The sequence below is a fragment of the Ammodytes marinus genome (genome assembly GCF_949987685.1).
Source record: "Ammodytes marinus genome assembly, chromosome: 15".
NCBI lineage: Eukaryota > Metazoa > Chordata > Actinopteri > Uranoscopiformes > Ammodytidae > Ammodytes > Ammodytes marinus.
Window position 1 is genome coordinate 13,855,955 of NC_137219.1, and position 11,840 is coordinate 13,867,794.

General features: G+C 39.8%; 1 protein-coding gene across 1 annotated transcript; it reads left to right on the forward strand.

Annotated features, from left to right (window-relative positions):
* Nucleotides 1–211: 211 nt before the first annotated feature.
* ivd (isovaleryl-CoA dehydrogenase) lies at nt 212–11,190 on the forward strand. Its single transcript, XM_080042478.1, has 12 exons — nt 212–421; nt 1,232–1,321; nt 1,453–1,504; nt 1,666–1,835; nt 1,939–2,032; nt 3,140–3,270; nt 3,439–3,535; nt 3,707–3,800; nt 5,745–5,826; nt 5,928–6,032; nt 6,441–6,513; nt 10,076–11,190. The coding sequence occupies exons 1-12, from the start codon at nt 290–292 to the stop codon at nt 10,207–10,209; spliced, it is 1,254 nt and encodes a 417-aa protein (XP_079898604.1). The 5' UTR covers nt 212–289; the 3' UTR covers nt 10,210–11,190.
* The last annotated feature ends 650 nt before the right edge of the window (nt 11,191–11,840 follow it).

The window sequence follows — 11,840 nt, forward strand, 5'->3', positions numbered from 1 at the left end:
TGTAGCCTAAGTGTTATCATGAGAACGTACTGTACACATTGTATTTTATCGCTATATTTGGTATGTTTGGGCTGATTTTGAACTGTTGAACTGTTTTTTATTTTGCAGTTCACTGACGTAGGCTACTGTTGTGTACACGCCCGTCCAGTAGGGGGCGTTCATGTTCTCTGGACGACGTTTGTGGTACTGACATAATAGCGGCAGAGTGAGACGACAGCTAACCCTGGGGTCTATCAAGTTGCTGTCAACTTCGGCGTTATTATTTCTCTCTCCCGTTAAACCTGTCGCCATGTTTGCCGTCAGAAACGCCCTCCGCCTCGGCTCCAGGTTGTCGTTGCCCGCTGTGGCGAGGAGAGGATGCGCCGGTGGAGCCGTGCCGGTGGACGACGTGGTGAACGGACTTACCGAAGACCAGATACAGGTGAAGTGAACCAACACTGGCGAGCTAATAGGCGACACAAAGTTCCTCTGTCTGTGCAAATAAGATGCTGGCTGCAAAATAAAAGAGTCCCGTAGAAGAGAGCTAAAGTACAGTATGAGTTGTTCATTTTAACGGACAAGAGAGGACTGTGGCTCGTTTTTGCAAGGAGCTTGTGCATATGACATGATGACATAACGTTAGCTAACCTTGATATTAGCAGATGCAGCTAACAACTTAAAAACAGATTGTCTTCACTCGAGTCGAAACCCTCTTATATTAGTCTAAATTGATTTCAATTGTACTCTCACTGCTATACCAAGTTGTAATTTCTCTAGAGACGGCGTTTGGCTAGCTTGGTTAACCACTCTTAGCCATGATTGCTGAGGTTACCAGCTGTTATTATCGTATTTGAAAGGCATCTGGGGGTTGACAGGCTCATGTAAACATGCTTCAATCATGAATATGTATCTATGAATTGAACGCAAGGTGACAGGATGTCAGTGGTACTTGGTACCAAATAGGAGAGACTGGAGGAGGAGGAGGACAGGGGGTGGGGTTCATACAGAGGATTTGATTGGCTGAAAGTGGATGTCCTTACATCAGGGGCATTATGAAGTGGAATATACATGTAATGGCAATAAATAGACTCCTGCTTCACTGTAAAACACCTCAGCACAATCTACCGGTTACTCAAGCGCATCACACTTGCTTACAGATAGAGCCGATCCGTGTCTCAGTGCTCCTCCACGCAGTCAAGCAAAGGAGGGACATGGACTAAAGTCTATTCTTTGTGTTGTGTCTTTCCAACAGCTCAGGCACACGGTTCGTAAATTCTGTGCAGAGAAGCTGGCGCCGTACGCTGACGAGATCGACAAGAGTAATGAGTTTCCAGGACTGCGGGTCAGTGACATGAACACCATTGTGTGCCGTATCTCTTATGGGACTTGTGTCTTTCCACATGTTAATCAAACCTAGAGCAGGATTTATTTTTCTTTCTTGATCATTTCTTTTTCCTGCTGTCTCTCCACCAGGAGTTTTGGAAAGATATGGGGGAGATGGGACTCCTTGGAATCACTGCTCCAGGTACAGTGTGTACAGGGGGGAAAAAACACTGTCTCTCTGTATGTAGAAGTACCGTTATCTATAGGAAACAAGTCAACTTGTCGAATGAAACCCATTTATGAATTTGGATAGGGAACTTGTTTTTTGTGTAGGTGTTTTAAAAACTCTGCATCTCTTTCCAGTGGAAGACGGAGGCGTAGGATTGGGCTACCTGGATCACGTTCTTGTGATGGAGGAAATGTCCCGAGTGTCAGCAGCGATCGCTCTCAGTTACGGCGCCCACTCCAACCTATGTGTCAACCAGATGGTGCGCCACGGCACCGAGAAACAGAAAGAGAAGTACATGCCAAAGGTCGGGACAAGTACAGCTCATGCTTTACGTTAAAAAACTGTTTGAAAAACATCTCAAATTAGATTAAATTCTTCATTGTCATCATGGTCTTTCATGTGTCCAGTTGTTGTCAGGAGAGCATGTGGGAGCCCTGGCCATGAGTGAACCCAATGCCGGCTCTGATGTGGTATCCATGAAACTCACAGCAAAGAAGCAAGGTAGCTTCTTGTCTTAATTATTGAATATAGTCATCATACTTGATTTTCACTCTTAGGTAAGACTAACACTCATTCAGGTTTTCGCATGTATTTATTCTCGTGCATGTACACAGTATGTTCCCCAATTATCATCAAATATTGTTAGCCAGCTGTGGAGAACTATTCAGGCTGTTAAGTTTGCACCTTGGCAGAGGGTTTAAAGACCAGAAGAACTATTCATCTCTTGTACACAATACACAGAGTTAATTAATCAATCTTTTAAAATTTTGTGATTTTTACTGGAAAATGTTTTGTTAACCTGGTTGTGGGTTGGTTTGATGCAGACTGAGACCAACAATCAGACTATGGTTTTTATGACCAGCATGAAAATAACCATGATTTGTAGTACTAGGCTATTGTAGAAATTGGGTGTCTACTAAGTGTTAACAAGACAATGTTCCCTCAGGTATTCATAAAGTGTACTCTGTACTAACATTCATACATTTGCATTTTAGAGGTGGATTAGACATTTTAAAGGTTTTGGAACTGCACTTTGGTGCATAAATAAGTACTAGCAATTTTGGTTCCCCCAAAAAATGATTGTTGGTTTAGAGGAAACAAAGATGTGAAGAGACAAGGCACATAAAAGGCTATGAAGAACTGCATTATCGTTGCCTTTCATGTTTTTCAAATAACTGAAAATAACAAAGAACAGTTGAAAGCCACCTGTAGAGATACAGATATAAAGCTGTTCAGTGCTTTCGCAGATACACCAACACCACTAGGTGTGATAATGAGATTTCCAGTGCCATCAGCTCAAGGATGTGACCTTTTTTAAATAGTGATTTTGAAACTGTGAAGTACTGTGGGGTTAATAATAGAGTAGTGGTGTGTGTTTTGAACTGGTCTAACCAGAGTGACTGGAGTGAATGCTGGATGAGAGAAGTTATTGTCTGGAAAAAATGGTGGCCTGAATTTCTATTACGGGGAAGGCAACTATTTAAAAAAAACACAATTACATGTCTGCACTCCCACCTTCTCCATTTGAGCCTATTGAGCCAAGGTTTTAAAATAAATAGACAAGTGTTTGTAAAGTCCAAATTCCGCAGTGTAACTCTGTGTCTACAGGCGACTACTACGTTCTGAACGGCAACAAGTTCTGGATCACTAACGGGCCGGATGCAGATGTCCTCATTGTTTATGCGAAGACGGATCCCAAGGCCCATCAAAAAGGCATCACAGCTTTCATTATTGAAAAGGTAAATCTGGTGAAGTGAAGATCCATTTTTTCTCTGCCTCTGGATTTACTTGACGTTGTGGGTTTTACATGTGTCGTCTGTTCTGTGAATCAGCCTTGCGTTCTGAATGAATATGGTACAAAATAATGTGAAATGAAAAAGAATCGACTTTGCCTGTGCGCTTTGCAGGGAATGCCAGGATTCTCCACAGCTCAGAAGCTCGACAAACTGGGCATGAGGGGATCCAACACCTGTGAGCTGATCTTTGAAGACTGCAAAGTCCCAGGTGTGTGTTTATATGAGTGACACGGGAGAATTCATGCATCGTTTCTTGTTTCGGCTCATTTCTTTGCACGAGCGTCATGTGATTTTATTTTTTTAATCGAACCGAGTCTCTCTTGCCAACACTACTTTTAGTTTATGTTGTTTAAAATGATTTTGTTATTTTTGTTCATAGAGGAAAACATCCTTGGCCCGTTGAACAAAGGTGTTTATGTGATGATGAGCGGCTTGGATCTGGAGAGGCTGGTGCTGTCAGCAGGACCTATTGGGTACGTTCCTAATAGAAATAGGCTTGAAATGAAAAATAAATTAAATGGGGACCTTATTTAGATTGTATCCAATGTTTTTACTGCAATATGAAACACATTCATCAAATGTAATAAGCCTAGCATTGTTCTTTTGTGTGTTCCCAAGTTGCTTCGCGTAAATGTGAAGTGCTGTCCACATATGCGCTCATATTTGCTTATTCGCTTATGAACCTGACGTTTGGTTTTAATTATTGGGCCTCAAAACTCTGCCTGCAGTTTATCTGAGGAAATGGTTTAATGTAAACACTTAGTCCACTGGTAAGACATTTGTCGGCAGGCCTACAGCCAAAACACACGCATTTAGTTTGCATGGCCCTCATTTATCAATTTTGCGTGGAAACTGGTGCAGATTCTGGCGCAAATACCTCCCTACGCCAGGTATCGCGTGGGATTTATCAAACAGGCGTATCTCGCCAATCTCAGCGTACGCCAGGCCATTATTGATAAATTCGGCGGATGAAAACTAGCGTATCACGCCCCTATATTTTCTCAGTTTAGAGGCCTCGCCCAGAGGTTTTACGACATGGATATGGTCAATACGGCACTTCCCTGAAGTAGAAATGGACAGAATAACAGCGAAAGTAGAAAAAAAAGAGTTTCATTTCGGAGCATTAGCCTACAAGCAGCATCAAAGAACGACAGAAGGCAGCAGTTAGGAAGGAAATAACTGCTGCGGTCAACAGCGTTGGTGTTGACTCAAAATCGCCACTAAAAAAAGCGTGTTGCTGTTCTGAAATGCAACCAACTGGGGGTGCGGGGCTGCGGGCATAATATAAGTGGTGGAGGAGAAAAAGACGCACCAACTGTCCGATAATGGTCCCCATAAAATAAATACAGGTCTGGAGAGATTTGAATGATTAGAATGTATTGGCCCTATTAGATAGCACTATTCAAAAGGGTTTTAAAAACTAAAAATAACACATTTAGCGTTTTACTGTATGACAGCATGCGCTTGGCACGAGTGGTCAGCCCGGCCGTCAGCTGCACAAGCCGACCCGGCAGCGATCAGCTGTGAGAGCGCCCACCGTCCTGCTCCACCAGCAGATAGGAACAACGTGCCGGTTATCGGTGGAAATAAATCGCTCGCTTTAGCATTAATGACACATTAAAAGAGGAACTAACATCTACAAAGTGCGTCAAATAAATAAAATGTTAAGCTGAATGTTGTGCCGTGTATTTTTTTGTATCATAAAGAGCAGTGTATGTCTACTACATATTTAATACTTAGGCTAACATTTTGAATGAATGCAGCCCCCGTGCCTCAGTGTCCCCCCAGCAGCTCCAAGACGGAGACAATTGCCCTTACGCAGTCCCATGCAGCCCTCCTAAGTGGCCGGTGTGCGCACTATTGAATCAGCTCTCCTACTCAGTTGCACACCATAAGCTGCTCATTTTTAAGTGATTAATATCTTTATTTCGGTCTTATTTGCACTGCATTTGTATTATCTTCTAATAATTGTCCAACAAAGTCATCGGCTACCCGGCACAGCCTGCACTGCGAGTCCAAGCTGTTTTCAAATTTGCGTACACGAGCTGAGAGCTGGCGTGGGATTTGAGCGTACCCTACGCTCACGTCCATATTGATAAATGCCGAGATTTGCGTGGAAATGTACGTACACCCATTTTTCTGGTCTACGCAAGATTGATAAATGAGGGCCCATGTGTGTAGCTAACATTTATCTCCATGTGCAAGTGTGCGGTATTTACAATTTAATGAACCCTAATATTATTTCTAGAATTATCATCATTATTACTGAAACACTTATTGAAACATTGCTTTGTTCCAATTGCTTAACGATTAAGGAAGTTACAAAGATTTTCACAAATTTTTGGGCATTTTGCAAGGGATATTATGTTGTTAAATATCCTATTATTAATGTCTCATAAGTTATCATTTTTTTTCAGCATCATGCAGTCAGTTGTGGACTTTGCTGTTCCTTACCTGCACATCAGAGAAGCTTTCGGTCAGAAGATCGGACACTTTCAGGTTTGACCCTCAGCCTTTACTTAATTGGCGTCTTGAAAATTCCCAGTGAAATATCCACCTCAAATAAGTAATAGTAATGCTTCATTTCCAATCCTTTGCAGCTAATGCAAGGCAAGATGGCCGACATGTACACCAGGCTGAGCTGCTGTCGGCAGTATGTGTACAACGTTGCCAGGGCTTGTGACAAAGGGCACTACAGTGCAATGGTGAGAGGTTTTCAAATCACTATTATCCATTACTTAAATGTATTTCAATGTTGCCATGCACGTTACTTTTCAATCGAGAATGTTCAATGCATATATCAATGCATATATCAATGCATATGTGTGCTGGTCATATTTCCTTTTATAAAAAAAAAGTTTGAATCTCAGATGATGATTCAAATAGTTTTGAGCTGTAGAGTCTTAAATATATAGGTTGTGGTTATGTGTGGTAAATATTGTGGTAAAAATATTATTTAATTTAATGCTTCTAATTTAATGCTTCAGTGTTAACACAATGGAATTAAAAGAAGAATACAAGATGTTTCGTTCCTTTGTCAAACTCTTTGCATAAAACTGATTAGAGTTTTCCCTAAGGCATACAATGACTGTCGACTCTTGTCGTCGTTGCAGGACTGTGCTGGAGTGATCCTGTATTGTGCGGAGAACGCCACTCAGGTTGCTTTGGACGGAATTCAGTGTTTGGGTAAGTGCCAAGAAAACCCAAGTGGTTCGATTGAAAACGTAATCTTTTCCATATTAAGGCGATTGTCGTGACTCCATCAACCCAGGAAGACATATAGAGCCTTTTTATTTTGGTCATTAGAATCTAGTTTATGGACAAAAAACTGATGGGGGATTAGACTCTGATGGGATTTTTTACGTCCAGCTTTGTCAATGTAAGAGTGAGCAGCTCTTCGCTCTGATTTGAAACTTCCAGAAAAACGGAGAGATACACGGATTGCAGTATATAATGTGGATGGATAGAAGCCGAGTGGTGTAAAGGGGAGAGGTTGGAGTAGTTTGACAGACATGGATTGTTCCTGAGACATGTGACATGCAGTGTTTTTTTTTTTTGTTTTTTTTTATATAGAGTATTGCATACATCAAAACATTGTTTACAAGTTATTTCTTGTTGTTGATTACAGAAAATAAAAAACAGTACAAGTGAAACAATCAATGATCGTAACCAGCAAAACCTTAAAGGGGTAGTTCAGGATTTTAGACATAGGGCCTTATTCCCAAGTTAGCCTTGGTGTTCTTTATCAGTGGAGACAGTTTTCAACACATTTAATTCAGTCCTTATAGTTGCAGAGTGCGCTCGTGCTAAGCTAGCGCACGGCATCGGGGGGATATCTAGCTTGCAACTAAAACAGTCTTACCCACTCCACAGTACACCCGAGGCCAATCAATTATAACGCCAGACTATCGATGTAAATGTCTGTGTTGATAGAATAATTTTAGAAATAAAACCAACCTCGCATATTGCATTTTGAGGGACTTTATTCCTTGTAGGCTGCGGCAGCGGCGGACTAATACCTAGGTTACAGGCTCTATAATAGTTTGTTTACCTGCTGCTGCCCGTACCTGTACGAGCCGGAATACACTGATGAAGAATTGAGAGGGATGCTCAAAGGGCAGAAAGAGAAAGAGCGTCTGTAGAGACAGCCCCCGCTGGAGCTGCAGCAGAGAACCGGGACAGAATGACGGTAGACTGGTGGCAGTGCAGTTTCAGTTTCTGTCCCACGCTGCTCTGTTTACTTTCTGCTGTAGTGATTTGGTTACACAGCAAAGTAAAAGTCCGCTGCTGCTAAGAAAGTAGTCCCTCAAAATGCGATAATTCATGCGATGCGAGGTTGGTTTTATTTCTAAAATTATTCTATCAACACAGACATTTACATCGATAGTCTGGCGTTATAATTGATTGGCCTCGGGTGTACTGTGGAGTGGGTAAGACTGTTTTAGTAGCAGGCTAGGTATTCCCCCGATGCCGTGCGCTAGCTTAGCACGAGCGCACTCTGCAACTAGAAGGACTGAATTAAATGTGTTGAAAACTGTCTCCAATGATAAAGAACACCAAGGCTAACTTGGGAATAAGGCCCTATGTCTAAAATCCTGAACTACCCCTTTAATACTCCCCTTTCTGTTTCTGTTTTTTTTTTATTTATTTTTTTTACTTTTCTAGAACAATGTAACAGGGATGCATTGACAATAATAATATATCAAAGAGAGAGAAGAGAAAAATAAAAAATAACCTAGCACCTTTTAGAGTGGGTGTATTTTTTACATCAAATAAATAAGAAAAATAGAAATAAGAAAAACGTAGCATGTTTTTTCTAGACTAGAAATAATAGACATAAATAAGAATACAAACAAAAACAAATAAAATGGGCAACAATCCATCACATGTAGGGGTTCGGTTTGGGAGATTTTCTTCCCTTAATCCATCGGATCTATATAATTTGTCTGCGTCTTTTTCATGAACAAAGTCCAATTTTCCCATATCTTAGTGAACTTGTCCATTTGTAAATTAAGTGAGAAGGTTATTTTTTCCATCAGATAAATGTCATTAATTGTGTCTGACCATTCTTCTAATGTGGGAGGATCGGGATGCAACCTATGTCTAGTAATGTTTTTCTTAGCTACTGTTATCATTATTTGAAATAAATATTTATCAATATTTCTCATAAAAAAGTCAGTTTTACCTAGAATAAATGTTTCGAAAGTTATTAGGAATTTTCGTGTGGAATATTTTTTCCATTGTTTTATGTACCTCTGACCAAAAATGTTTTAACCCTGGGCATTCCCAAAATATATGCCAATGGTTTGCATCCCGATTTCCACAGCCTCTCCAGCATTTAGAGTCTCCTCCAGAGTAATGGGCTTTTAGTTTTGGAGTAATAAAAAATCTTACCAAGCACTTCCATGCGAACTCCCTCCATGTGTATGAACTAGTACATTTCCATTGTGAATCACAGTAGTTATGCCATTCCTCTATTGTCATCTCAAAGTTTCCCTCTCTTTCCCATTTATTTTTTATGTATTCTGTAGAGTATGTTTTTTTTGTCAAGAAACCTTTATATAATCTAGAAACTGTACCTTTGTTAGATTCACCTGAATAGGCCCTTAAAATTTCTTTCAGCACCGGGTCTTCCAAATCTATTGGATTTTTTTTTCTACATTTATCAAAATAGTTACGCAACTGTAAATACCTAAAAAAAATCTTGTTGCTCCAAGGAGAAGTCTTTTCTTAGAGTTTGGAAATCTTTCAATTGCCCTTTTTTTGTAAGTGAGTAGAAGGTTGTAATCCCTTTGTCTATCCATGTTTTAAATCTAAGATCTAATTGATTGGGTTTAAAGTCAGAGTCATACGCACTCCACCTAATTATCCATAATTTATCCATTAATTTATATTCTGTCTTGATTGTATTCCAAACTTTAAGTTGAAACTTAAGCCATGGGTTTTTCAATGTATCCATTATTCGGCCTGACTCTTTATTTCCCAAGACTGCCTGAATAGGGGAATCTTTAATTAAACTCTTTTCAATGTCCTTCCATCTTTCATTATAGTCGTGATTGCATAAATTCAATAAGGGCCTAATTTGGGTTGAGTAAAAATAATCTCTCAAATGAGGAACTCCCATTCCACCTTCTTTTTTCGGGAGTTGCAATGTCTTGAATCGCACTCTCGGTTTTTTCCCTTGCCAAATAAACCTTGAAAGAATTTTATCCCAGTCGTGGAATTGCATTTTGTAAATTTCGACATGCAGTGTTTTTGTAATGAATTACCTTCCTTTGCGTGCTTATAAAGTTTCGACTCTTGAATTTATTAATAATATCATATAATTTTGTAATATTGTATGTTGCCATGTTCGACTGAAGCTAGCTTTGTTGAAACTGAGTGCACATGATAAACTATATCATATAATTCTGTGCCGTTCTATACATGCAATTAAATAATTTCTGCTCTCAGATATCCATGTCAAGTCATAAACAGTGAATGATTTCCTTTCCTTTTTTTCCTTTTTACAAACTTGACTTTTTCGGAATTTAAAAACAAATGGAGTCAAATTGTAGTCGACATTAATGTAGTGCAAAATCAAAGTTTTTTTTTTAGAAGTCAAAAATATCAACAGTAGACTTCTAAGAAAGTATGGTTTGTTAAAATGACCATACAACACAGGTTTTATCAGTAGCACTTGTAACAGATGTCAGTGACGGTGTGTTCTCTGTGACTGCATATTAACTTATGTGTCACCTATTTACAGGTGGTAATGGCTACATCAACGACTACCCCATGGGGCGCTACTTGCGCGATGCCAAGCTGTACGAAATCGGTGCGGGCACAAGTGAAATCCGCCGGCTCATTATCGGACGAGCCTTTAACTCTATGTACAAGTAATCCCAAATGAGGAATGACAATCGTTACAGACTCAATGATTGGTTTGCCGTGGACGAACACAGTTACTCTCACACCCAGGGCCTTATACTGAATGACCTGTTACTGCTTTTGTTGGATTATCACATGTGTCAAAATCATTGTCGCCTTTTTAATTCACATATATAACAAACATGAAATCAATAAGAGTTAACAGTAACGTTATTAGCCGACTAACAACCGGTACAACTAAATAAGTTAATAGATGTAATTTAGTTTCTCATATTAGGCTAATTAGTTTTAGTCCAAGTGACTGGATAACCACTGACATGGCAATAAAGCAATACAACTGTGCAGTACGGCAGATTTTCCTCTTATGAGGTGAGATAAAAAAAAAAAGTGTTTTGAATCACCTTTTTATTTCTTTGTATCAGAGTGAATTTACTATTTAGGCCCCTTGATGTGATGAACACTCCAACTCCATTTCTGGTATCGGAATGAATGAATTCAGAATACTGTACCATCATCACTTGAAAGAAAAGGCAAACTGTTGTAAATGCAGCCATCACGACTACAGATGGGGGCCTCCAGGACACTTTGGCCTGAAACCATGCAGTAATGACCTTTTTTAAAAGTGTTTATCACCATAGTTACAAAGATTGTCTTGATTTTACTTGAACAACTCTTTGTAAATATATGGCGTTTCTTTGTATATTATAACTTCCCCTTTCACGTTTCCAATGCAAACTGATAAATGTGGAAATCCAGCTGCTGTCTGAGTATTCTGTTGTAGATAACTAGCATTAAAAAAAAAACATGTTTGTTCATTTGTGTGAGCAAAGATATTCCACTGATTTATTCTGTGTTTGCAGTCCGACTGGAGTGAAACCCTCCTAATGAGATGTTTGTCTCCCCTCCAGAGGACTGCTCGTGTCAAAATGTGGATGTACAGTGTGGAAATGTAGTTTTGTTTGCAGGAAATAAAAATAAACCTTTTTTTTATTCCTGAAGTTTATTGTGTGCTTCCTTAAATATTGCATGTTATGTCCGATTATGTCCAGTTTTTTTTCTCAAAGTGATCATTTATTTATAATAATTCAGAGTAGGCTTAATTTTAAGAAATTCTGTGTGCTTCGATTTATTGTTGATTTGTGTGTATTTTGGGCCTGTGTATATGGTGTAGTGTGAAAACTTTGCATTTCTGACTAGTGCATTAATGAAGTAATTCTTATTACCATTATGAAGTCAGTTACAGTGGTTTTCCTACACCTCTCTAATCCCTTCTCTCAGAAACCAGCTGCTGGAATGTCACCCGTTCAGATGACGGATCACCAGCTTATTGCCTCCAAATCCATCGGCTGTCATTTCATCTCTGTGGGCCGCTGTGGCTCAGTCTGATTGATGTGCAGCAGAATGTTAGGTTGGACTTTGATAGTGCTCAGAACTGTCTCCGTCGTGTCGTTTGTCGTGTGTCGGGCTCACTGCTGATAAAAACCACTCGGTGCAGAGCTGAAGGATTAACAGTGTTTGTTGCTTTATTTCTTAACCCACCTGTGGAGATGAAAGAGTGGCATTTGAGATGTGAAGATGCTTTTCAGCACGCTGCAGAAATGTAAGTGACACAGTGTCTGCTCTTAAGACTGTAATCAGAGAGT